At 49.4% G+C, this 25,319-nt stretch overlaps 4 protein-coding genes and 2 long non-coding RNA genes across 8 annotated transcripts; 2 read left to right on the top strand and 4 right to left on the bottom strand.

The window, feature by feature from the left end:
- Positions 1 to 55: 55 nt before the first annotated feature.
- On the bottom strand, positions 56 to 6,557 carry LOC108164915 (extracellular signal-regulated kinase 7). 3 transcript variants are annotated; one of them, XM_017300911.2, is made up of 9 exons: positions 6,218 to 6,557; positions 6,068 to 6,114; positions 4,316 to 4,624; positions 4,071 to 4,261; positions 3,802 to 4,008; positions 3,576 to 3,749; positions 3,418 to 3,517; positions 2,872 to 3,338; positions 56 to 1,972 (listed from the first exon to the last, which is right to left on the bottom strand). In XM_017300911.2, exons 3-9 carry the CDS (start codon positions 4,388 to 4,390, stop codon positions 310 to 312), a joined length of 2,877 nt encoding a protein of 958 aa, XP_017156400.1. In that variant the 5' UTR covers positions 4,391 to 4,624; positions 6,068 to 6,114; positions 6,218 to 6,557; the 3' UTR covers positions 56 to 309. The 3 variants fall into 3 exon arrangements, with proteins under 3 accessions (XP_017156400.1, XP_017156392.1, XP_017156408.1); XM_017300903.2 differs by having other exon boundaries at positions 6,068 to 6,557; XM_017300919.2 differs by having other exon boundaries at positions 3,418 to 3,514; positions 6,068 to 6,557.
- A 669-nt stretch (positions 6,558 to 7,226) lies between these two features.
- Positions 7,227 to 10,450, bottom strand: LOC108164967 (CXXC-type zinc finger protein 1-like). The gene is made up of 4 exons (XM_017300982.2): positions 10,303 to 10,450; positions 10,116 to 10,249; positions 9,412 to 10,051; positions 7,227 to 9,329 (listed from the first exon to the last, which is right to left on the bottom strand). Exons 1-4 carry the CDS (start codon positions 10,330 to 10,332, stop codon positions 8,271 to 8,273), a joined length of 1,863 nt encoding a protein of 620 aa, XP_017156471.1. The 5' UTR covers positions 10,333 to 10,450; the 3' UTR covers positions 7,227 to 8,270.
- A 651-nt stretch (positions 10,451 to 11,101) lies between these two features.
- On the top strand, positions 11,102 to 12,143 carry LOC108165265. Its single transcript, XR_001775958.2, has 2 exons — positions 11,102 to 11,493; positions 11,633 to 12,143. It is a non-coding gene; the product is annotated as an uncharacterized LOC108165265 (long non-coding RNA).
- Positions 12,144 to 13,624: 1,481 nt separating this feature from the next.
- On the bottom strand, positions 13,625 to 14,656 carry LOC117187256. The gene is made up of 2 exons (XR_004472001.1): positions 14,275 to 14,656; positions 13,625 to 14,135 (listed from the first exon to the last, which is right to left on the bottom strand). It is a non-coding gene; the product is annotated as an uncharacterized LOC117187256 (long non-coding RNA).
- Positions 14,657 to 15,701: 1,045 nt separating this feature from the next.
- Positions 15,702 to 17,745, top strand: LOC108161180 (aladin). The gene is made up of 5 exons (XM_017295404.2): positions 15,702 to 16,193; positions 16,270 to 16,399; positions 16,478 to 16,629; positions 16,697 to 17,070; positions 17,308 to 17,745. Exons 1-5 carry the CDS (start codon positions 15,793 to 15,795, stop codon positions 17,646 to 17,648), a joined length of 1,398 nt encoding a protein of 465 aa, XP_017150893.1. The 5' UTR covers positions 15,702 to 15,792; the 3' UTR covers positions 17,649 to 17,745.
- A 471-nt stretch (positions 17,746 to 18,216) lies between these two features.
- LOC108161170 (maestro heat-like repeat-containing protein family member 1) lies at positions 18,217 to 25,319 on the bottom strand. Its single transcript, XM_017295393.2, has 9 exons — positions 25,056 to 25,319; positions 24,089 to 24,266; positions 21,512 to 24,015; positions 20,802 to 21,447; positions 20,257 to 20,728; positions 19,977 to 20,177; positions 18,928 to 19,821; positions 18,757 to 18,859; positions 18,217 to 18,672 (listed from the first exon to the last, which is right to left on the bottom strand). Exons 1-9 carry the CDS (start codon positions 25,207 to 25,209, stop codon positions 18,530 to 18,532), a joined length of 5,295 nt encoding a protein of 1,764 aa, XP_017150882.1. The 5' UTR covers positions 25,210 to 25,319; the 3' UTR covers positions 18,217 to 18,529.

The raw sequence follows: 25,319 nt of genomic DNA, 5'->3' as shown, positions 1-25,319 counted from the left end.
GCTTTCACGTGTCGGAGACGTGCAGTCTCTTTGAACTATAAAAACCACATCCTATATAGAGCTTTATTGTGTTCAATTTGCAATAGCGATAGAAGACATCAATAAATAAATATATGTATACGAGATACGGCCAGGGGCAGCGCCAGCGCCAGGGGCAGGGCCAGGCAAAGAAAGAAACTCTTGCAATCGGTGAAAGTCTCACACAAGCAACAAGAAAATGTTGTTAAATTACTGTCGTCGATCGAAAAATTTGCATTTATAAATAGAAAATATATATAACTAAAAACACAAAAATGGTAATGAAATCATCTAGTCGTCATTGATGCGAGCCGCCTGGATCTCGCTGATGTGTCGCTGATGCAGGGGCTGGAAGTTATCTCCAGTAATATGCTTCCTGCGACGGGGCAGGGTCTGTGCCGGAGCCGGTGCCGGTGCCGGAGTCGAACGCGAATCAAAATACATGGGCTTCAGGACTGTGTGCTGTTTGCCAGGTGTAGGTCTAGTGTTGAATGAATCGTCTGGCGATTGGCGAACTCCTGAAGGGATTATGGAATCGTATCTAGCTTTTTCCATCTCGTGGCGAAGGAGCTCCTGGGTTAGGCAGTACTTTGCCTCCAAAAAATCTTGAACGTCGCCCACCTGCTGCTCATCTTTTTCCGATGCATCGAAGACATCGTGCTGCTGCTCCTGCTGCTGCTGCTTCTTGAACTTGTGGGACAAGGTGGATTCGTGGAGCTCCGTAATGTTATTTCCGTGGTGCTTTACGTCCCGGTTGCCTTGATATTTCTCAAGCAGTGTCTTCTTTACCACCGTCTTACGAGATTTTGGTGTAAAATAGGTCTCGGAGTCTGTAGAATATACCGGTGTGGAGCGGTCTGAGCCGTTATTCTTCGAATTTTCGTTGATGTACATCAGTCCGGTTTCTGCCGCATACTTAAGGATCTTCTTCTGCATCTTGTTCCTCGCGGCCTCGAGTTTATCCAAATTCGCTTGCACTTTGGCATCCATATCGGGATCCTGGGAATTTGTTTCGCGCTGTTTCCGCCGCAGCAATGCCTCGAGAAGAAAGCTCCTCTCGTTCGTTGTGTTGTCCGTGCGCCTGCCCGGTAGCGCCTGCAGTAGTTCCTTCTCCCGCTTCCTCACTTTCCGCTGGCTTAGGTTCGGGTTCGGGTTCGGGTCCGGGTCCGGGTCCGGGTCAGGGTTCGGGTTTTGGTTATGGTCCACTATGCCCTGCGGTTCCTTCTGGACGACTATGGCCTCGAGCTCGTGCTGAACACTGGTTTGAACTGTCTTCGGCTGCTCTCTAGGCTTCTGCTTGGAAATTCTTGCCTTGGGCGGCTTTAGGTGGCCGGCCTCGCCCCGGGGCTCTCTAGCATCCTGAGAACCAGCCAAGGTGGTTGGATTCAGCATCTCGACCCAGTCATGTGTACTCAGCTCGAGGACTTGCGGCTTATGCTTGCCTGTGGCTTCCGTCTCTACATAGGCTCGAGCCTGTGATTGTGATAGGATCTTTTCCTTTTCCCTTACCCTTTCCCTTTCCCTTACCCTTTCCTTTACCCTTTCCTTTACCTTTGGCTGGGCTACCACACGCGGTGTCGTTACTACCACTGGACGCTCGTGCTCCCGCAACTCCCGTTGTGCGGCTGGCACATGCGATCGATGGCCCTTGTGCTGGGCTCGCTCTCCGTCTACCCTCTGCGGAGGGATCGGCGGTGAGTGGGTGTGCCCCTTGAACCCGAAATGAGAGCTGTGCTTGTGGTAATGAGGCCGCCTTGGCAGCTCCTCCATAGACTGAGCGTGCGCTTTCGCCTGGCCTAGGAAATGGGGGTGCGATTGGGAGTTGGAGTAGAGCTGCTGCACTTTGCAACACGCATTGGTATACTTCTGCTGGGGCTCCGCACAGATCCTATTCTGGTTATTTCGTGGGGTGTTCGGAGCGAGTGCACATGGCTTTCGCATACTGCTCAATGCACTGGGGGAGGGACGGAGCAGGTTGGATTTTATGTTAGTTGCAGGTTGAGGGTGGTGCCGGGGAGGGGGTTCGTGTGTGGTAAAATGGGGGTGGTTTGGGGGTGTTTTCCGACTAAACCATACTCTCGCTCTCTCTCTCGGGAGCCCAACTAGGTGTTTCAGTATCTATCTAGATATATACCATAATATTCCCCAAGCTAAGATAAAAGTAGACTTTTACTACTCCAAATTATCTTTTCTTAGGGATACATACATATATATGAGTTCTCTGATCGTTCCTCTATGTTGTTTGCCCCTAGTTCTCTGAGTTCTTTGCACAGATCTTAGAAATGAAATTTGTTTTCCTAAAAATTCTTTATTTGATAGTTTTCTAAGGTTCTATATGATATATGTATGTAGTACTAGTAACGCGTTCCTTTTAAAACTTATCAACGGATGTGCCTAACGGCCGGACTGGCTTAGAAGTGCTATTGATTATTGGCTATTGGCTATTGATTCTGCCCTGGGTTGAGATGACGCGGATGATAATGTGTTGGAATATCTGGGCCGGGATCGGTGAAGACGCTCCTTCTGTTGCTGCTGTGGCTGTTGTGGTGGAGCTGTTGCCGAAGCTATGGTTGTGGAAGTGGCAGTGGAAGCGGAAGCGGAGGTTTCGGTCTTTTTGCCAGTTTTCTGTGGCTTCACATTCGATGCGGCTGTTGGTGGCGCGAGGATACTCGTAGTGGATGCGGAACGCCTATGCTAGGGACGACGGTACCTGAAAAAGGGGACGAGCAGCTAGAGAAGCTCCAGCACCCCACCACCAGACTACCGCCACTTCTTGGACTCCTTGGACTCCTTAGACTCACCCACACACCCCTCGCCAGCCCAAAGGACTCAAGACAATCGAGTGACACTCACCTGGTTCGGCACCCGAAGGGCAGTTCCCGTAGAGCAGCTGAATCCCTTGGCACCGTGGTCGTGGTCGGGGTCCTACAGGACTGGGTACTGCGACGTCCGGTACCCAACTCCTTGGAGATCATCCTGTACAGATTGTTACGATAGTCGTCCAGCGCGAAGCGGTAATCGTCGCGCAGCGGCGGCTGCACATTCAGTCGCATCTCCATCTCCGCCGAGGGGCAACGAAAGGAGCTCACAAACGGATGCTTGAGGGCCTTGTTGGCCGTGATCCGGTCGTTCGGATCGAGCATCAGCAGCGAGGTGGTGAAAGCAATCTCGTTGGATGTGCAGCCGCGACACATGGCGCTCAGGGACTGCTGGTAGTCGCGTACGATCGACCGGCATAGCAGTGAAGTCCCGAATCTGGTTCCAATATCGTCTATCTCGCGCTGGGTCACATTCGGCAGGGCAGACAATATTTTCTCCATCTGTGGGGCATGGCAGAACGGTTGTGGTTAGGTGATGGTGGGTTGGGGTGTGTTTTGTGTTTTGTGGTGACTCCCCCACCTGATTGATGGTGCTGCTGCCCTGGAAGATCGGCTGTTCGGTTATCATCTCGCCCAGGATGCAGCCCAGACTCCACATATCGACGGCCTTAGTGTACCTGCTAGGGTGAAAGGTAAAAGATGCAACTATTTGCATGATTCCACGACTGTATTTCGCACCTGCGACAGCCCACGAGTATCTCGGGGGCACGATACCAGCGCGTGGCCACGTAGTCGGACATCATGCCATCATTCTCAGAAGGGGCGTCGTGGAGGCCGGTGGCGTCGCCGGTCCCACCTTCGCTGGGCTTTACCGGAAGCGTGCGCGCCAGTCCAAAGTCCGCCACCTTCAGTCTTTGTTTGGCAAAATATTAGAAAAACCGTCGAGTAAGGGGCGGGGACTCACCTGCACTTGCTGTCGATCAGTATGTTGCTGGGCTTCAGATCTCTGTGGATGACGTTGCCCGAATGCACGTACTTTATGGCATTGACCAACTGGTACATTACGAACTGCCTGTGGATGTCCTTGAGGATGTCCCTCTTCTTGATGACAATGTGCAGATCGCTTTCCATGTGCTCGAACACCAAATAGAAGTCCATATTGTTGGTGGCCCTAAAGTGCAAGTAATCAACGTGATACCAGTAGGACAATGGCGATGGCAATGGCTCACGCACCTGTATATCCCCAAGAGTCGAATGATGTTCGGATGATGGCGAAAGGCCCGCAGGAAGACCACCTCCCGATACGTTCGCTGGGCATCTGTCGTGTCGCGAAACGCATCGTAGATCTTCTTCAGGGCCACTGTATCCCTTTGCCGCTTGTCGACGGCCTTCCACACAATCCCATAGGCACCCTTGCCCAAGGTCTGCAATGCTCGTATTATTAGAGCATGGATATGTACGAGCATGGTTGCTCTTACCTTTCGCACATCGAAGATTGCCGTTACGTTCTTGTCCAGTTCATAGTTGGATTCCGTCTTGTATTTGTTTGCCATCGGACTCACGCTCTGGACTCCGCGTCCGCTTCTGCTGCTAATTTGTGGTGTATTGCCTCTGGCCTCTGTTGTCCTCCACTTCGGAACGGACTCACTCGCTCATTTGCGGATCTGAATCCGTCGATTCCGCGTGTGCTTTCCCCGAGTGTTTTCTTCCAGCCGGTTTGGATGTGTGTGTGTGTAGCTGTGTGTGGCTGCTGGAGAGCCCAGGCCCACTAAGGTGGTGGACTGGTGCTGTGGCAAGGTATCTGGTCAATTCTCTAGTTCCCTTTAGCGCGAGTCTACTGTAGTGCTGTTGCCGTCAACTGCTGGTCTCAATTGTTGCTGTGACTGTGACTTTGAGTAGTTCCCAAGTGGTTTCTGGGCTCCAACTCCGGGGAATCTGTCCTAGACCAAAAGGAGGCTCGCGTGTTGTCCTGGATGTCTATGTCTCTCATATGCACACGGCATTCGATTCAAGTAGCACAAGTACATATGTAAATATATATATACATATGACTGTATGTATGGATGGAAACAAAACCAAAAATCACAAGAAAAGGTAGGCCAGCGCTACGGGCGCCGAAGCTTTAGACACCCTTGAAGATCGGTCCTATATGGAGTCTATACGGGGGCAATATATGGTACGTTTCGGATAAAGTAACGTGGTTTGAGTTTGCTTGGAACAACCAAAAGGAATATGCACCTTCTTCTGTTATTCCAACTTCGATTGACAGCCTATTGGGATGCACGACACTGATCCAATCTTGGCATATATAGAGCATGTACGAAAATAAAGGATAGAATCAGAAAACGGATAACCGGATAAATAACTAAAGAAATAAGGTGTCTGCCAATCGTTGCAAACATCTGCCCAAAATAATAGTATCCTCTGAAGGGTATTGCACAAAGAAGAAAGAAAAAGAGAGAGGAAAAAAATAAAAAACGAAAAACGAATTAATCTTCGTGAAACAATTTGATTGAAACTGAATTATTGTTGGATCGATCAGGGAAAGCGACCGCCGGAATCGTCCTGGCAATGTCTCCAATCCAATGGGACGCTCAAGTGCCTTCGACAACTTCATGTGGCCCTCATCCAATCTGCTCATATATATTATACATACATATATTCTTGATTGTATGAATGTAATAACCATCTATCGAAACCAAACCTATTCAAATGCAGATCAAATTCAGTAGATCGTTTGCATAGCATATGTATGTATATATCATCGTTTATAGGATCGATCGATCTGCAAGGGTATCATTGCCTCGAAACCATTCGCTTCGGGTGAGGCGAGGCGCACTGTTAGCCTCCCTTTCGTGTGGATGTTGCTCTACAAACGCCGCAAAAACAATCAAAAGAAATTCATGGGTTCATGATGGCAGGCCATCAACTGAAAGAAGCACAGCCACAGTCATCACACAGTCACAGCCATAACGAGGAAAATGAATTTGTTTAACAAATAAATAGGCAGGTACTCAAATTTGCGTATGGGCCTCCCACAATATCCAGCTCAAGTGTGGGGAGTAGATAAGGCTTTTGCGAAAATGATCTATAGAAATGTTCCTGGCATTTCCAAGAACCAAATGCCAAGCGAATGATCTGTATAGATTCTTAAATGTGTGGAAAACACCAGAGACCAGCAGCAGAAACGTGACAAAGGGGAGATATGAGATGAGATCCTAAGTACTTACCTGATGGGAAAACTTGCTCGATATAAGTGGGGCTGTTTGATGTTTGACTGCAACAATAACGAACAAAATGATAACGAACACAGAACCCCTATCCGTTGAGGCGGTGGTGGCGTCTTCGAACTGGTGGGGATCCAATAGGCCAATCCTTACCCCGTTAGCTTTTTCTTTGGGGCAGCGCGCGGACAATTCAATTTGCACCTTTCACTCGTGGGCCAAACGCATCCTTACTTTCTCGGAGTTGTCGTGGAATATAAAATATATTGTTTCTTGATGATGGATGATTGATGAGTGACCGACAACCCGATACAGCCGACGCGGCCTGCAGGCTTTGGCTAGCACGTGGGTTCTCAAATTTACCAAAAAGAACCGAATTTACTATAGAAAGAAAGGGAAATATTTTGTGTTTTTTGTTGTAAAATCCCACTGTGTATGAAGTTGATGAATTCCGAATTGTATATGCTTTCGAACGTTTTGTTTGCTCAGCGTCTAGAAAACGCCACGACTACTGTTTTTGGAAAATTTCAAATGCATATCATGCCTACTTATCGTATCGTATCGTATAGACTCGCACGGCCTCCTACCTCCCGGCTTCAATAACATTCGGTCCCATTACTTTCCCTTTCCCCTTCCATTGGTTTCCATTGGTTGCCCAACCCCCGCCCCAGCCCCTCCGTTGACTGCACTACTGCAGCTCGCTCCGGCAGGAGCTGTGCTGGCCATATCATTCACCCTCCAGCCGCCTCGCACATATGCACCATGGGATGGCGTACGCACACGCTTCGGTTGGTTGCTGATTTAAAGGAATTTTCCATTTTTTATTAAATTTTGAACCGTTTGCTTAAGGAATCTACTCATACATACACACTTGATCATAATAATAGGTACACGTTGAAGCTTTTCATTAATAATTAGTTTTATCGTACTTTAAGTGTTGAAAACAAAATTTTTTTTGGTATGTTTTTTTTTATATGTGGCTGCTCATCCTGGTACGGCGTAGGTCCATTTTTCCTGACAACGAACAGAATGGACGCTGAGCAATACAAACCCAGATTGCAGACAGTTATGCTATCTTATGCTGAAGAAAACATGAGTTTCCATTGGGTATTTAAGTAATATAACGACCCAAGGCACACATCCAAGCTTTTGACCATATTTTGTGAGGACCAAACAATAGACGTTTTAAAGTGGCTTCTTAAATTTTCCGACTTAAATCCAATCGAAAACTTGTGGGCAGATTTACGAAACAAAATTAGCTAAGTTTTCATTTTCAAATAATCAAAAATTATGCGAGGGCATCCAAAAATTGTGGTATGAGACACCTGCCAGACGCTTATTAAAAGTACGCCAAAAATAATTATAAAGGTGACAATACTTGAAGTGGTGTACCTATTATTTTGAGCAGCATGATATTGACTGTGATGTACAAATGGATCTATTTTCTTTTATAACATTATCTTATAATATAATCAAGTTTATTTGATTGAAAACAGATACTTAAGGAATAATTGAGAACTAATTTTAAGTTTAATATATTGCATAAAACCGTTTTATGTTATGTTAAAGTTTACGTAGATGTGTGTACCTATTATTATGATCAAGTGTGTATGTTCCGATTTAACAACAGATTTGGGATTACATCTACTCAGCTTAATACACTTTTAGTTATGTTATCCTTTAACCGGAGTTGAATTAAATTTAAAAATGCTGAAAAATAATTCATATAATTACAGCCCCAATACTAGGCCTTGTATGTCTGTCTATACATACCATCATGTTTCTATACGTAAATAACCATAAATTCATTTATTTTCTAGTATGAAGTATGAGCGAGTGAATGATATATTTAAGAGGGCCGACCTATGGTTGTTATGGGACACGTTGCTATCAATAAATGCATATTTGATGCTTAGTTTTCTATAACAAAACAAACATGGGCGGGCCCTTGTCCGGACGCATAGCAACCTGTGACTATGCTCGTGATCTGCTTCTTCCACGAAAGTCTCCAGAGAAACGACGGCGGCTTACCGGTAAATGTAAGTGTCAATAGGTTGCCCAGAGGGACGCGGATACAGAACCTTGTTTATAGAGAAAAAAAGTATTACGTTTTAGCTTTTTACTAGAGTTTACGTTTGCAGCGAAGGGAATGATGTCGTGCAGGCGCTGGAGTTGGAGCGTCGGCTGGAGCCGGACACAGTTTCGATCTTTAGCTTCTTCCATGCTGGTAGATGGTAGGGGGCTTTTGCCTTTGCTCCGTTTGTGATTGCTGTTGGTGCTGAAGCTGGAGCTGTTGCTGTTGTTGTTGCTGCTGCTGCTGCTGTTGATGCTGTCGCTGCTGTTGTAGCAGTATTAGTCGCTGAGGATTTTGGGATTGTGGTGCCTGCTGCTTCTGTAGCTGTTCTTGCTGCGGATGCTGCTGCTTCTGTTGCTGTTCTTGGTGCTGATGTACCTGCTTCTGCTGCTTCTCCTTCAGCAGCTGCTGATGTGCTTGACGTCGCTGCTTCTTCTCGAACTCGGCCAGATGCTCGTTCTGCTTACGGACCAGCTCGTCGATTACCTCGTGGTTGTAGGTGGAGTGAAGCATGAGGCCAAGGAGATTGGCCCGAGAGCTGAGCTGCTGTCGGTAGCCACGCTCCTGCTCCATCAGGTCGTCCATTTTCAGCCACTGCCGGACCCGCTCCAGATCGATCTCGGCCCGCCGGATCTTCTCCCAGGCATAGTGCTTGAAGCAACTCTTCTTTGGAGCACGACAGAACTGTCCGGTGGGCTCGAAGACGTTGGCGACGAGGGGAGCGCCGCAGACGTCAGTGTCGTTTACTTTCGGATCCTTGCTGTGCTCGGGGCACAGGACTCGCAGTCGCTTGCAGTAGGTCTTGCTGGCCGGATTGTAAAAGTCGCAGAACATGTTGTTGCCCTCCATGCGGGTCTGGAAAATACTGCCGAAGCTGGCCTGAGATTCGTATTTGTTGAAGCACTTCTCCATATGCTTGATTGCGGTGCGCGAGTGGATTTCGTGGCCACAGGTAATGCAATACATGCTCTGCTCATCCTCGACGTCCCCAGTTTCGTTCGCGGTCTGTCTTTCTATGATGCTGTGCTTGGCCCGCTCCACCACCATGTTGAGCTCGTCGGAACGCTTCTCGAGCTCGGCGAGAGCGAAGCGGACCATCGATTGCTTATCCCTAATGGCCTCAAGCTGCGTGCGGCTATCCTCTGCTGCACGGCAGGGCGTTAGGTTCCATTCCTGCAGACGCTGCGGCAGTACCTGTCATTGCCATTGAAATATTGATAAATATTGATCAATATGTTAATTTATAATTTTAAATGAGTGAAGATATGATAGCTACCTGGAATATGCGGTTGGTCGCAAGATTGAAGCCGCACTTTTCGCTGCAGTATTTGCTTTGCGGTCGCGCCTGGCAGCAACAGCCGGGGCCATGACACTGCCTCGTTCCTTCCAACTCGGGGTTGAGAAAAACTTCGGGACTGGCCACGCGATTCCCGACCTTCATCTTGCGATCCTTGGCCGTGGCCTTTTCTCGTTTCCTTGAAGGAACCGCAGCTTGAGGTTCAGACACAGCGGCTGCCTGGGCGACACATGTCCGATAGATGCAGCGCGGCTTGTGGCCAACGCGAATTCGACATGCATTACATTGATTGCAGTTCGGACGCCGACATCCCTCACAGGTGCCGCAACGTTTTCCTGCCTTAGGCTCTTTGGCATTGCTATGCTTTCGCTTTGGCTGGGCGGCGGCAGGTTGAAGGGAAGCCAATGGAGGCGGACCCGATCCGTGAATGCTGGAGCCACTGGTGGAGGCGGCATTTGAGGCGGCTGCCCGCTCGGTGGCCACCAGTCTGAATATTGTCTGCAGCTCCGGATTCTCTTGCTTGCATCGTCGACAGAAGTATTGCTTGATGTGTTTGGCCTCCTTCTCCGTGATGCCAATGCAATCTCCATGGTACCATTCCTCACAGCCATCGCAGCCGCTGTGGATTGCAAAGATTGTTGGATTACCAAACCTTCGGCAGTCAATCAATTTACGTCACCCACATCATAAACCTAGAGCAGTCGGAAGTGCGACATATGCAGTACGCCTGGTCCTCCTGCTTCAAAATTGTTGCTATCTTGGATTTGCGTTCAGGCAAATCGAATTCACGGGCAATTTCCCTACGGATCTCTTCCCTCTGCAGGAATGACTGAATATTAACTGGTTATTTTTTAACTATAGTATTCTTACGCTTTTCTTGTACTTCTTTTTTTCAGACATGATTATTTTGATTGTTTACCACAGCCGAAATACGTCACAAATTTAAAAAAATATACCATACAAATAATAATGAAACCGAACCATTTCCACTAAACTAATGTCTTTACATAGCAACTACACACTAACTACACTTTCGCTACATATGAACTACAACACATCAGGAATTCGATACTGATCTCGAATTAGTATTCGATGTGGCGTGGGACATGGCTCTAAGTGGCATTTCTACACGGTTTCTACATTGGTGCATTCGACAAGAGGGTGGTCCATAACGCGTCTTAAAATATACTGGAAAGTACTAGAAAATACTATGAAAGGCATACCATTTGCAAGGTGTGTGAGCTAGACATGGTGGAAAGAAAATTAGTGTGACGACCCTCAGAAAAATACCAAAATATACAGTCTCATTTTAAAAATATACCGTAAATATACTGACGAGCTCAAGTTCTATTATACATACATATTCTTCAATTTTTATATTTCGTCGAATATTAATAGCTATATATAACATGTAGCCATGCGCACATAATTTTATCCGATTAGGGAATCTATTTTCTAATTGACTGGTTTATTTTATCGCACTGCCGAGATATAGCGTACAGGGAAAACCAGTATTTGAAAGATATGCAAATCCAAATCTTCGCTTAGCTATATCTCTGACAAATAAGGCCAGATCGGTGAAGGACCAGCACTCCCAGGATCGCGAGGGTCCAGACTGTCGAACGGCATCAAAATCTCGACATCGAAAATGAGGCCGATTTTTGGCAAATTCAATGATGTAACCATCATGATTTTTTGCGAAAATCGTGACAAAATTGATGTCTCTTTTTCTGATGCCAGTCGATTGGCAGGACCCTCCCGATAACGAATAGACATGTCACGCCCAGATCGGCCGCTGTTTAGCCGAGATATAGAGTACAGCGAAAACCAGTATTTAAAAGATATGCAAATCCAAATCTTCGCTTAGCTATATCTCTGACAAATAAGGCCAGATCGGTGAAGGACCAGCTGAGGAAGGACATGTAAAGCCTTGCTTTGCTGGCTGGCTCTTGATGACGCGGTGGTATTCGAACGCCACAGCCGAAGACCCTGGGATCCAGTTTTCTGTGTTCGATGTGCGACATGCTCGCTGTATGAGCTGGCACATCTATGCACTGTATGGTTAGTAGTTAAACCACGGAAAATAATACTAATAATAAAATTAATAATTACTCTTGTAGGTCCATTTTGTCCTTCATCTGTGTTCATCTTATTTCTTCTTCTTAAGCTATTATTTATTTAACTTCTCCTTCCGTTTTAGCAGGTCGCCCCCTCCCGCGTACACCGTCATGCCCACCATCGCTCATCAGGGGCTTCTCCCTTCTGGTCTTCCGGTTCATATGAGCGAGGGTGCGCTCGATGACGGCAGTCCACTCCAGGTGCCTGACCGGGTGACATCGCGAGCTCCCCACCGGCTCCAGCGCACGGGGCCACGATGCCCTCGGGACATGATTCATGTCGCACGAGGCTGTGGGCCTTGGCCTGGGTAGAATAAATGCAGAATCGTATCCTGGCAGTACAGAAGCGCACACCTTGCAAGATCCGAGCCGAAAGGCCATCGTCATCCTTCCACCTGGCCATCGACCACAAGGACTTTGACTATGACAACCAAGGGAGAGGCTACGCGGGCTACTAGACTGTAGATAGATATCGTTGTTCTTAGGTTTAAGGATATACCCGTCCATTTATTTAAATAGTAGATACAAATGTTTAAACTTATTTATTTATTTATACTAAGCTAAGTTTTGATGAATAAAACTTTTGAAAAATTATCCTTGCTGTATCCTGTATGGGGGGGAAGCTATGCAGATTACAAAAAGGCGTGGCACGCCCAGAATGGTTGACAAATAGCGGGAAAAACAAAAATGCTTTGATTGGGGAAAAGGTCCTTGATCCTTGATAAGGACCTCATTAAATCAGGGACATTTTTCCGAACACAGAAAGCCTTCGCACGCCCCCATCGGGCCACAAGTAGCGAAGAAAAATAAATATGTATGGTTGGGGTTGTTGGAGTCCTTACCGAAGGATCAAGGACATTTTTCTGATCACGGCGGGCCATGGCATCTTCCACTCAAGCCACAAATAAGGGAGAAAAAAAGATATATATGTCTGGAGAAAATATCCTTGATCCTTGGTCCTTGGTAAGGACTGCATTACATCAAGGATGCTATTCCAAGCACAAGAAGCCGTCGCACCTCCCGATCGGGCCATAATTAGCCGAGAAAACGTAATATGTATAGTTGGGGTTGTTGGAGTCCTTACCGAAGGATCAAGGACATTTTTCTGATCACGTGGTGCCATGGAACGCCCCGATCGGGCCACAAAAAACGGAGAAAACAAAACAGGCTTGTAATTTGTTATTTAACAAAAAGGAAGTTCAAGAAATCACCGATAGGGGCGCCACCGTACAAAAAAAAAAAACTCGCGTCAAATGGCCAAAATCTGGATGGGATACCAGGCGAACAGAATCAGCAGCAAGCAACTTTAGAAAATGAAAAAAGTGGTGCATACTTATGGGGGCTCGAAAATTTAAAAAAATTCAGCGACCTTCTTCTGATTCTGTTCGCCTGGTATCCCATCCAGATTTTGGCCATTTGACGCGAGTTTTTTTTTTTTGTACGGTGGCGCCCCTATCGGTGATTTCTTGAACTTCCTTTTTGTTAAATAACAAATTACAAGCCTGTTTTGTTTTCTCCGTTTTTTGTGGCCCGATCGGGGCGTTCCATGGCACCACGTGATCAGAAAAATGTCCTTGATCCTTCGGTAAGGACTCCAACAACCCCAACTATACATATTACGTTTTCTCGGCTAATTATGGCCCGATCGGGAGGTGCGACGGCTTCTTGTGCTTGGAATAGCATCCTTGATGTAATGCAGTCCTTACCAAGGACCAAGGATCAAGGATATTTTCTCCAGACATATATATCTTTTTTTCTCCCTTATTTGTGGCTTGAGTGGAAGATGCCATGGCCCGCCGTGATCAGAAAAATGTCCTTGATCCTTCGGTAAGGACTCCAACAACCCCAACCATACATATTTATTTTTCTTCGCTACTTGTGGCCCGATGGGGGCGTGCGAAGGCTTTCTGTGTTCGGAAAAATGTCCCTGATTTAATGAGGTCCTTATCAAGGATCAAGGACCTTTTCCCCAATCAAAGCATTTTTGTTTTTCCCGCTATTTGTCAACCATTCTGGGCGTGCCACGCCTTTTTGTAATCTGCATAGCTTCCCCCCCATACAGGATACAGCAAGGATGATTTTTCAAAAGTTTTATTCATCAAAACTTAGCTTAGTATAAATAAATAAATAAGTTTAAACATTTGTATCTACTATTTAAATAAATGGACGGGTATATCCTTAAACCTAAGAACAACGATATCTATCTACAGTCTAGTAGCCCGCGTAGCCTCTCCCTTGGTTGTCATAGTCAAAGTCCTTGTGGTCGATGGCCAGGTGGAAGGATGACGATGGCCTTTCGGCTCGGATCTTGCAAGGTGTGCGCTTCTGTACTGCCAGGATACGATTCTGCATTTATTCTACCCAGGCCAAGGCCCACAGCCTCGCGCGACATGAATCATGTCCCGAGGGCATCGTGGCCCCGTGCGCTGGAGCCGGTGGGGAGCTCGCGATGTCACCCGGTCAGGCACCTGGAGTGGACTGCCGTCATCGAGCGCACCCTCGCTCATATGAACCGGAAGACCAGAAGGGAGAAGCCCCTGATGAGCGATGGTGGGCATGACGGTGTACGCGGGAGGGGGCGACCTGCTAAAACGGAAGGAGAAGTTAAATAAATAATAGCTTAAGAAGAAGAAATAAGATGAACACAGATGAAGGACAAAATGGACCTACAAGAGTAATTATTAATTTTATTATTAGTATTATTTTCCGTGGTTTAACTACTAACCATACAGTGCATAGATGTGCCAGCTCATACAGCGAGCATGTCGCACATCGAACACAGAAAACTGGATCCCAGGGTCTTCGGCTGTGGCGTTCGAATACCACCGCGTCATCAAGAGCCAGCCAGCAAAGCAAGGCTTTACATGTCCTTCCTCAGCTGGTCCTTCACCGATCTGGCCTTATTTGTCAGAGATATAGCTAAGCGAAGATTTGGATTTGCATATCTTTTAAATACTGGTTTTCGCTGTACTCTATATCTCGGCTAAACAGCGGCCGATCTGGGCGTGACATGTCTATTCGTGATCGGGAGGGTCCTGCCAATCGACTGGCATCAGAAAAAGAGACATCAATTTTGTCACGATTTTCGCAAAATATCATGATGGTTACATCATTGAATTTGCCAAAAATCGGCCTCATTTTCGATGTCGAGATTTTGATGCCGTTCGACAGGGTGGACCCTCGCGATCCTGGAAGTGCTAGTCCTTCACCGATCTGGCCTTATTTGTCTGAGAAATAGCCTTCCGAAGATTTGGATTTGCATATCTTTGAAATACTGGTTTTCGCTGTACTCTATATCTCGGCTAAACAGCGGCCGATCTGGGCGTGGCATGTCTATTCGTGATCGGGAGAGTCCTGCCAATCGACTGGCATCAGAAAAAGAGACATCAATTTTTTCACGATTTTCGCAAAAAATCATGATGGTTACATCATTGAATTTTCCAAAAATCGGCCTCATTTTCGATGTCGAGATTTTGATGCCGTTCGACAGGGTGGACCCTCGCGATCCTGGAAGTGCTGGTCCTTCACCGATCTAGCCTTATTTGTCAGAGATATAGCTAAGCGAAGATTTGGATTTGCATATCTTTTAAATACTGGTTTTCGCTGTACTCTATATCTCGGCTAAACAGCGGCCGATCTGGGCGTGGCATGTCTATTCGTGATCGGGAGGGTCCTGCCAATCGACTGGCATCAGAAAAAGAGACATCAATTTTTTCACGATTTTCGCAAAAAATCATGATGGTTACATCATTGAATTTTCCAAAAATCGGCCTCATTTTCGATGTCGAGATTTTGATGCCGTTCGACAGGGTGGACCCTCGCGATCCTGGAAGTGCTAGTCCTTCACCGATCTGGCCTTATTTGTCTGAGAAATAGCCTTCCGAAGATTTGGATTTGCATATCTTTGAAATACTGGTTTTTTCTGTACGCTTTCGGCAGTGCGATAAAATAAACCAGTCAATTAGAAAATAGATTCCCTAATCGGATAAAATTATGTGCGCATGGCTAAATGTTCTATATAGCTATTAATATTCGACGAAATATAAAAATTGAAGAATATGTATGTATAATAGAACTTGAGCTCGTCAGTATATTTACGGTATATTTTTATAGTAAGACGGTATGTTTCGGTATATTTATGAGAGTCGGACGCTATATTTTTTACGCGTTAAACTGCCTTTTTTGATTTTGTTTTTGGTTGGCGTGCTATTGAAATTTGGATTTGGATTGAAATTAAAGGTAAATGGCTGCCCTAAGCAATCTGAAACAATGCCCGCCGTTCTCCACCCTGGCGGATCCGTCGTTCGATGCCAATCATATTCCTGAGCTGGACAGCTACCCCAGGATACATGTGAAGGGCGAGCTACACAATTCATCGGCTCAGCGTTTTTATGGCGGTCAGGGTTTCGTGCCGGTTCATGAAGGTGTCCTGAAACGCATCATTCGCACCTTCTTTGAAGGAGGTTTCTGGGATTCACTGGCGGAGACTCGCAGCGAAAAGACACGCGAACAGGCTCCCTGGTTAGGAAAGACCGGCGACTACATATCCCAGCTGCTGGGCATCGCCACTACGCTTAAGCTAAAAGTATTCCCGCACACACAGGATTTGAGTGCAGAGCGGATCGCCCAGTATGTGGAGACCAGGTATGTTTACTGAGATTTCTCTTGTCTAAAGGACTTGCATTTTAGTCCGAGGTTTGCTGTTTTCTGTTTGCTGCAGGGATTGGATCGACAGCGATGTGCGCTTCATGGCATGGAACTGTCATGTGTTCAAGCTAGCCATAGCTGGCATTGACGATGTGGTGCGCATCTACACCAGGAACACTGATGCAGCGACAACCGTACTGAAGGTAAGTGCCAGTCCCTTGGCACCCGCACACCAACTATTTCATCGGCTTAACCCAATCCATCATCCTGATACATTGCAGAGTACAACTCAGACACAAATCACATGCATAGCCTGGCGTCCACTGAGTGCCACGGAGATCGTTATAGGCTGCCGTCAGGGTCTCTGCTTTTGGGTAGTGGACAACACCATGATTCTGGGACGTACCAATTCGCCCAGTCAGTTCTTCAAGCAGTGAGTATTAATGCATTATCAGCAGCAGCAAGAGTGAGTGGTATTCTATTGTTAATGGTATTCGCAGTCCCGCAAATCTTCCCATTACCTCCATGCAGTGGAACAAGCTTGGCAACCTACTGGCGACAGCTTCAATTGGCGATCGCTCGATCATCATCTGGCAGCCAGACAGTGGACTAATGGAGCCCCTCAAGAGACTGGGTCCGCCCGGATCCCTGCTCAAGTGGTCACCGGGCAATGATTGGCTCTTCGCTGGCACCGTGAATCGAGTATTTCGTGTGTGGAACTGCCACAACCATTGGACCACTGAGCGCTGGACGTGCGGCAACGGCCATGTCCAGACTGCCTGCTGGTCCCCCTGTGGACGGTTCCTGCTCTTTGTCAGTACCACCGAGCCGATTCTCTATCGACTGCAGTTTGTCCAGCAAACTCTGTTGAAACGTAAGTACGCACGCGAATGCGAATGCTTATCCGATCAAATCAAGGGCAGCCTGGTCAAAAGTTTGTCCCAGAGTTATGGCCAGAATGTGACCACCAGCGGCTGCCCAAGAGTAAACCAGTTAGCAACAGGTTGGCGGCTGCTTGAGCTTCCAGACCGCCTGTATAATGCTGCCTACACTTGAAACACCAGTTTGAACCTTATACTCACTCGTATATAATGACGTCTTTCCCCTCTAGCGACTAAGGACGAGAACGAGGTACTGCCCATAGCCGATCTGAATGCTTGCAGTGCAGATGAAAATAGATCGCTGATCGGTGGCCCTGTCCAGCAGCTGGCCTGGGATCCGCGCGGCAACTACTTGGTGGTCACCTTCAAGTCCACCAACCACATTGCCGTCTTCCGCACCTTCATCACAAAGTACGATCTGCAAATTTCGCCCGCCTATTATCTCAGTGGCGAGATCGCAGCAGAGCACCCCATCTTCGTGTGCTTCCAGCCGCTGTACAAAGAGGACCAGCGATCGATTGTGACCATTGCGTGGTCCTCGGGACGTATCCAGTACTATGCCTTCGACTGATGTTATGCCACGATATAGGGTATTCAGGATGGTCGTTTTGTATTTTTTATTTTATATAGTTTCTGTAAGGGAATAAATTGATAAAACGAAACTAAAATAGGAATGTATCAATGGAAGAGGGAGTTGGAGCAACTTTATGTATATAATAAGAAAGGCTTGCTTTTCTTTATGGCTTCTTCTGGTAGACGCTCGACCTCTGCCTCTATCTACATATATGTTTCTGTATATGTATATGTATGTGTGTGTCTCTGCCTCCCTTCAATCTGTGTTATCCCCGTCCCTCTTCATCACTTTATTCGATCCTCAACAGATAATTCATCTAATTCGAGATTCGTACTCGCTCATCTCGAAATGGCAACTATTATCAACGACTGACTATAAAACTACCAAGATGTGGCATACTGTTCTACGGCGGGGTTCTTCTCTTACCTATGCTTCGTCTTTGACCGCACTCCTCGCTGCCTATTCGTCTTTTCGTCATTGCCTTCGGTCCCTAGAGTCCAAGAGAAAAATGCAAAGTCCTTGCCGATCGCAAAATTCAAATGGAATTGGTTCCTAATGCAATATCTTGACAATTGTATAGACTCTGCTATTGTTTAGTTTTAAGACGCATTTCATGAACATGATTATAAATATTTGTATATCTGTATGGTGTATATATATAGTAAGTATATAACGTAATCTTGGAGTGGATAACAGAACATAAAGTTAAATACAAAACATAATGGTTGCAACCAGAACAACATAAACAATTAATGAGGCTACGCCGGGAATGCGTGGCGCAGGCGGGATCACACTTGAGAAATACTAAGTCACAATATAAACATGTATAAATATCAATTTATATCCACATAGAGTAATAAATAAAAGATTTGGTCCCTCTAGATGTCGCCGAAGAAGTATCCGAGGGCCGTGGCCGCCCGGATACGCACACCCGCCTGCTCGTCCTTGAGCAGCACGGACATCTTGCTGGCCACCGCCTCCGTTTGGGCATTACGCTCGCTTAGAAAATTGTGGAGAATGCCTGCAAGAGATCGATCGTTGATTAGTCACTCATAAGTCGGGCTCGCCCTATCCGCCCTGTTCTCGCCTCCGCGCCTCCACTTACCAATCACAATGGCGGCACTTCCTCGCACCTCAGGCCACTGACTGCGCAGCTTGGGCATGCAAGAGTCGATGAAGTCTTGAATGTGTTCAGTCAGCTCCAGAGCCTGCGACAGACAGAACGGAAGATACGCTTTTACAAAGGAAGAGAATAGAAAAGAACCACTCCACTCACAATCAATTTGACGAAATCCACGACAAAGGTGCTGTAACTGAGCTGATGGCCATTCTCCTCGCCCAACTGCTGGTGGGCCATCTCCATGACCCGCGGGGCATTCAACAGGCGGCAGACACGCTGCAGGGTGCCACGGCAGGCACTAACTATGGCCGCTTCGCCCTCGCTGAGGTGCAGCAGCAGCGGAAAGAGATTGGCGATAAGCTGCTCTCGCAGGGCCTCCATCGATGAGCTGCTGGGCGAGCTGCTGCCATCGTCGTGCTTGCCCTCGCACAGGTCGCCGAACAAAATAATCGCCGCTTCGCGCATCTCGAGTGAGTAATTGCCGAAGAATGGCCGGATGCGAATTGCCAGAGAGACATGGAAGGACTCCACACGGCTGCTGGGCAAGGCCCTCAGGATGGTGGACAGGCCGCGCATGCTCTCCAGTGGTATGTTGATCAGACAATCGCCTACGGGATCGTCCACACCCTTTAGCAGGGCAGCAATAGCCGCCTCCGCGTACCGCGGCGCCTCGTGTTCACCCAACTGGCCTACAAAGCCCATTCCCTGGATACTCAGGCCGCGCACCACCGCATTCGGGTCGCTTAAAGCTGCCCCGAGGTGCATCATGACGCAGCTGGCCAGCTCCCCGACCGGCTTAAGCGGTACCAGGCGCGAGAACAGTCCGACAGCAGCCACACGCTGCCCGTCGTGGGGTGAGGCCAAGTATTTGCTTAACGAATTCACCAGCTGACGCATCTGAGGACTCCCCAGCTGCAGCTGCTGGCCCAGACCGATGGCCATGGGCGTCAGCAGCTCGATGTAGCTGTGCCAGTCCGCACTGCTGGCCAGGTTGATTGTTACGGTCAGCACATTGGCTATCTGCTCCATTTCGAGATTGGTGAGAAAGGCCTATTGAAAGAAAGGGAAGAAAGAAAGTCAACAGTAGTCCGAACAGATGAACAGTCACCCGTTGCTTGTCTGCGTATCTGCACCAAGAAAGTTTGCCATGCCCTTTGGGCAGGATGAGCACACAACCAAATGAAGTTACAGTTTCGGATTCGTACCTGGAACGTCTCGAGGGCTATCTGGCAGGGATTCAGTTTGATAAGCTCCTTGTTGGGCACGAAACCGAACTTTGACTTGCTCGTCTGCACTTGGCCGGGGCTGCTGGAGTTAGCCGGCATATTCGGGGCTGCCAGGTTAGTGTAGCTGCTCAGCGAGGTCAGGAGCATGCTGAACATGTCTGCGAACCGCATCTCCAGTTGCTGGATTGAAAGAGAAGTGAAGAGAAGGCGCCGTTAAGGGAATCCTATGGATGATGTTTGGTGGGGTGTGCAGTCTCACCCCTTGTATGTCCTTGCAGGGCAACATCTCGTGCAGGGCGCAAAAGATGGCAAATGGCTGGACACTAGCCAAGCGCTGACGCTCCAGCGTCGATTCCTGCGACGCCTCGTGCAGGCAAGCGCCGCTAAGCAACTGCAAGAAGTTGTCCAGCATGAGGCCCGTCAGGTCGGCATCGCTGCAGATCAGATGCCAGTACTCGACCATGTGGGCGTCGTAGGGCAGCGGTTGGCTGAGCATCTCGGCGCAGACCAGCTTAGGATGGTGCTTCGTGAGGGCCACCAGAGCTTTGAGGACGCCGGACTTGGCGCGCGGCACCTCGCAGAGTTGTAGGGCCAGCAGGCTGTCCTTCACGAGATCGGGAATGGCATGGAAGAGCTCGGAGCCCTTCTGCTGTATGAAAAACTTCAGCACGACACTGGCCCCGATCGTGGAGCTCTGCTCTGGGTCCCTCAGCGACAGCAGCAAGGTCTTGCTAAGGTGGAAGTAGAAAACGGCGATAATTAGCCAAACGCTAATTGGCAAAGCATTGCACTTGGATTACTAACCAGAACTGCAGATACTGGAAGCTGGAGATACGCTGGGCTATAACCTTGGCTATGTCGCCGGCCAGGTCGTAGATCTGCTTTGGCTCGTCCGTGATGATGTGCTCCTTGATGGATTCGATCTCCTTCAGCCAGTCGGCGCTGCTGTCGATGCTGGCTATAGTCAGCGTCTCGTAGATGCAGGCTATCTCCAGCGTCTTCTGCAGTATCTCCACCGACACCTGGCGCACCGTTCCGTTCGAGTCGATGCATCGGGGCACAATCTTGCCCAGCATCTGGCCCGTCTGGTTGAACTTGGAGGGCGCCTCGCAGCCGATCCGCATCGACTTGATGTACACGTCGAGGGTGTTGTTGAACACGTGGCTGGCACAGATGCGCACCTCAGAGTTCCTGTCGCGCGTCCAGCTCTCGAGGATGCCTATGATGAGGTCCAGCGTGGCTGGCGAGGCATCCAGCTCGACTATAGCGCGCACAAGGGCGTTCAGCTGCGGCAGAGATTCGTTGAGATGCTTCGCGAGAAAGCTGTTGCGCTCGTCCTCCTCCTGCGAGTCGAACTTCATCTTGAGCTGCTGGGCACAGCTGAAGAAGTTCTTACAGGCAATCTCAAATATGACGCCTCCATCCACACACTCCTCGCTGTCGGGACCACCTTCAATCAGGAAAGGGTTAGAGGTTAATCAAGTGAAAGTAAAAGTTCAAGTGGCGTTTCGTACCTATGCGTATGAAGTCCGTGCCCAGCTTGAGGATTGTGGGCAGCAGGGGCAGGTCGTGGAAGGGCGCCTCGATGGGTATGCTGAACACCGTCTCCATGATCTGCTTACGATACTTGAGTGGTGCCGGTAGCTGCTCCTTGGTCACGATCAGCTGATTGCAGATGCTAAGCAGCGTCTGAAGGATGGCCGACATTATGGTCTGGTCCTTGTGCCCGGCCAGCTGCTGCATGAGGAAGCTGAGCATGGTGTCATCGTCGAGGTGCTGCAGAGACTGCAGCGGATCGGCCTCGTCCATGATGCGGCCGAAGGCCTTTATCACCAGCAGATTGCTCTTGTAGTTCTCCAGCTCCTTGTGGGTGTCCTTGATGAAGTGTAGGTTGCTGAAGAAGCCCGTGGAATGCTTGCGTCCCCCCACTTGCGCCAGCTCCGACAGCTTCTTGATCAAGTGGCCGAGGTGCTGGCGGGATATATAGCCGAGAGCGCGAGCGCACGGCTCGATCTTCCGCTCGAACTCGGCGTGCTTGACGTGCTTGTCGAGACGCTCCTGCCTGGCGGTGGTCACAATCAGGTCGATCTTGGTATGGATGCACGCCACGTCCGTTACTTGAAGCAGGGTGAGGGCCACCGCCTGGAGCAGCATGCCGCGCTCGGCACTCACGTCCGGCAGCTGCCACTCGGAGTGCGGCAGCGTCATCGGATAGAGGTACATCTGATCCGCGAGCTTGTTCGCCAACCGCTGGGCAAAGTGCTCGTCGAGGCCGGTTAGGAACTCGTTCGTCTCCAGGATGAAGTCGTGCAGCTGCTGCCGGTACGCGCTCTCCTTGTTTATATGCAGCAGGAGGTCCGGAATGCGGTGCTCCCATAGCTTATCCAGGGCAGGGTTCAGCTGCGGGTGGTAGTAGCGCAGAAAGCTGAGGATGTTCGAGCAGCGCTTGATGCAGTGCTGGTTACCCAGAAGGGCCAGGCAGCGGGCATATATCGACTCCGCTCCGGGTACCATCACTTTGCCGCGCTTCACCACCGATCGGTCATCGTGGCCAGTGGCCGCCACCGCTGTTGCTGTCGCAGATGCTCCCGGCGGAGGAGCCGCTTCAGTATTGGCTGCTTCAGCGGTTATCTCGTCACCGGCGATGTCATACTCGATGTGGGGCGACTTGGCGAACAGGCTGGCCAGGCACTTGGCCAGGTTGCCGCAGATGTCGGTGTAGTCGAGCAGGACTAGATAGTTGAGGAGCTCGCGCTTGAGCAGCTCGTCGAGGGTGCCCACCGTGGAGGCCAGCATAAAGAGGGTGTTTTCGCAGCTGAGCGCCAGGTTGGCGTGCTCCTCGGCGGTGCCGTGCTCCTGGTTGAGCTTGCCGTAACGGCAGCTGTGACGCACCACGAACCACACGAACTCCTTGTCCCGGATGTGCGACTTCTGGGCGAGCGCGACAATGGTCTTCAGCAGGGTGAGCTTCATCTTGACGCTGCGCTCGCTGAGGATCAGTTGCTTGAGGCACTCGATGGTGGCTGGCAGGCGACTCTCAATGTGGCCGGAGCAGGTGTTTAGGAAGTGGGTGAGGATGAGCAGGGACTTGATGCGCTCCCGCTCGCTGTTGTTCCGCAGGTGGATGATCAGCGTGTCCATGATCTTGGCCGAGTATGCGGGATGGCCGGCCAGCAGGTGGAAGCAGCGCAGCACCTCGTAATGGCCCTTCACCGTCTGCGGCTTCTCGTAGTCGGGGTAGACACAGACCAGGTCGAACAGATGCGACACGAGTGCATCTATAATCCCGTCCAGTACCTGGGCGTGCAGTGCGAGGTTCGTCTTGAGCACCGAGCACAGGAACTGTGTCACCGCGTTGCGGTCCACACTGCGGCGGTACAGGGCCAAGATCTGGGGCACCAGGCGCGCGGCCTGGTCCTGGATGCGGTCCCGTGGCAAGAGCGGATACATGCTGGAGAGCGCCTGGAGGATCTCCACGCACACTTTTGGCTCCCGCGAGTGGAGCCATTGATTGAATAGCACGTCGTAGGCCACACTTATCTCTGTGGAGCAGCTGATGGCCGTCTCGTCCTGCTGCTCATCCGTGTCCTGTCCCTGTCCCTGCTGCTGCTCCTCCTCCAGCACCGCCTCGCTGAAGCGACCAATGGCATAGGCGTGCGCCTGCTTGATGTGGTCCTGCCGTATCCCTCCCAGGTGCGGCAGACAGCGCGACAGGATCGTCTTGATGTGTGGCACCACGCCTCCCGGATTCTCTGTGGCCAACTGGCCCAGGCACTGCATCAACATAAAGTGGGGCACACCCTCAGGCCCCCCGGTTTGAGCTTGCAGGGCCTCCATTACGAGGGCACAGCCCTCTGGTCCGCTCCTGCCGATGGCCACAAGAATGCGCAGGGCGGGATTCTGAATGAGCGGTACGTGCTCCGTACTCCGCGTCAGCTCCTGCAGGGCCAGGGCAATCAGTTTCTGGCTAGCCGCACGCGGCAGTGGTGTATCCGCCCCCACCACGCGTCGTACACAGCTGCAGGAAAGGATAGAAATGGCAGGATTATTAGCAAGCAGGCAGGCCAGTAGGCCAGTGACGGACTACTTACTCCAAAAGCATGGAGACTGTTTGCTCGTTCATCTTGAGGTGCTCTGCGCGGTACTCGCCGAGGATGTCGGTGGCGCGCTCCGGGTGCGTCTCTAGTATCTTGACTATCGCCTGCTGCATGGCTCCCCGCACCTGCTCATCTTTATCCGTCAGTCCGTCGAATATATTGTGGAGCACACCTGATCCGGGCGGGAGCGTGATTAGAGACAAAGAAAGGCGTATCATTCATTCAACGGGAACGGGAATCTATCTGGTTCAAAGTCAAGTATGCCCCACGGCCCACAGTCCACAGCCCCCACTGGTGTTTCGTTCCGTTCCACTAGTGCACTAGTGAGGAAAGTACAACCACACACACACACACACACACACCACACATGAACACAAGCACGCACACATATGTACACCCACAATGAATCACAGCAGCGGGGAATGCAAATACAAATACAATTTGTGGGTGTTATTGTGAAATACTGGCTGTTGTTGTTGTTGGCTCCAAAGGTTATGGAGATGCTTCTCTATGGCTTCAACTGCTCCAATTTCATCAGTGTGCTAGCGGCGGGAGAGGAGCGAGACAGTCAACAGGTCGGGTGGACACACACACACACACACACCAGAATTCCTATACAGAATAGCAGATAAGAATTCCATTTTCTCCCGTCATATCCATACACCACCACCCCCAGCACAGCAGTCCACCACTAAAAATAAACACCAAAAGTAGTCCACCAGTGCGTGTGTGTTTATCCTGTACTGTCCTGGCGCCCTAGATATTGCGTAGTTGTATTTATAGCCCAGGACCAGGGCGGGGGTGAACCCACCACGTACCACCCCCCACACCAACATTAAACAGCATACATAGCTCCAGGGCACAATAACCACAATAACACCATGAAAAAACGCCCAGTGCCCAGCGCAGAAGTCTGTGTCATGCCAGAGATTCTCACAGGCCTTTGTTTATAGCGAATTACCTTCCAGAACCGTTGGCTTATCAACTGGGGGCGACGCTGCACCCGATTGCGAGGCACCAGCAGCACCACCCGCACTGCCAGCAGCTGACTTGTTGGCTCCGTCTCCGGCTGGGGTTGCTGGGCTGCCGCCAGGACTCCGGTGACGCGGGTCCATCTTCTTAGTGGAATTACGAGTTCTCTTCCACTTCTCCAGCTTGCCGAGATTTCTAGTTGCTCAACGCGAATTTAACTGAAAATGCGAAGAAGGTGGGAAGCACAGAATAG

Source organism: Drosophila miranda, chromosome XL (genome assembly GCF_003369915.1).
Source record: "Drosophila miranda strain MSH22 chromosome XL, D.miranda_PacBio2.1, whole genome shotgun sequence".
NCBI classification, from domain to species: Eukaryota; Metazoa; Arthropoda; class Insecta; order Diptera; family Drosophilidae; genus Drosophila; species Drosophila miranda.
Note: the sequence above shows the minus strand (reverse complement) of the source record. Positions and strands in the feature narration are given on the sequence as shown.

Excerpts from the sequence above, each read along its gene's own strand:
- LOC108164915 (XM_017300903.2), bottom strand. The coding sequence starts at position 4,390 with ATGGCAAACAAATACAAGACGGAATCCAACTATGAACTGGACAAGAAC. Across the intron at positions 4,009-4,070 it reads CGACTCTTGGGGATATACAG|GGCCACCAACAATATGGACT; the intron begins GTGCGTGAGCCA and ends CTTGCACTTTAG. Across the intron at positions 1,973-2,871 it reads CCCTTCGGGTGCCGAACCAG|TGCATTGAGCAGTATGCGAA; the intron begins GTGAGTGTCACT and ends TCCCTCCCCCAG.
- LOC108161170 (XM_017295393.2), bottom strand. The coding sequence starts at position 25,209 with ATGGACCCGCGTCACCGGAGTCCTGGCGGCAGCCCAGCAACCCCAGCC. Across the intron at positions 21,448-21,511 it reads CACGGACTTCATACGCATAG|GTGGTCCCGACAGCGAGGAG; the intron begins GTACGAAACGCC and ends TCCTGATTGAAG. Across the intron at positions 18,673-18,756 it reads AAGTGCCGCCATTGTGATTG|GCATTCTCCACAATTTTCTA; the intron begins GTAAGTGGAGGC and ends GATCTCTTGCAG.
- LOC108161180 (XM_017295404.2), top strand. The coding sequence starts at position 15,793 with ATGGCTGCCCTAAGCAATCTGAAACAATGCCCGCCGTTCTCCACCCTG. Across the intron at positions 16,194-16,269 it reads GCCCAGTATGTGGAGACCAG|GGATTGGATCGACAGCGATG; the intron begins GTATGTTTACTG and ends TGTTTGCTGCAG. Across the intron at positions 17,071-17,307 it reads CCAGCAAACTCTGTTGAAAC|CGACTAAGGACGAGAACGAG; the intron begins GTAAGTACGCAC and ends TTTCCCCTCTAG.
- LOC108164967 (XM_017300982.2), bottom strand. The coding sequence starts at position 10,332 with ATGTCTGAAAAAAAGAAGTACAAGAAAAGC. Across the intron at positions 10,250-10,302 it reads AAAAGAAGTACAAGAAAAGC|AGGGAAGAGATCCGTAGGGA; the intron begins GTAAGAATACTA and ends TCATTCCTGCAG. Across the intron at positions 9,330-9,411 it reads CGACCAACCGCATATTCCAG|GTACTGCCGCAGCGTCTGCA; the intron begins GTAGCTATCATA and ends TGGCAATGACAG.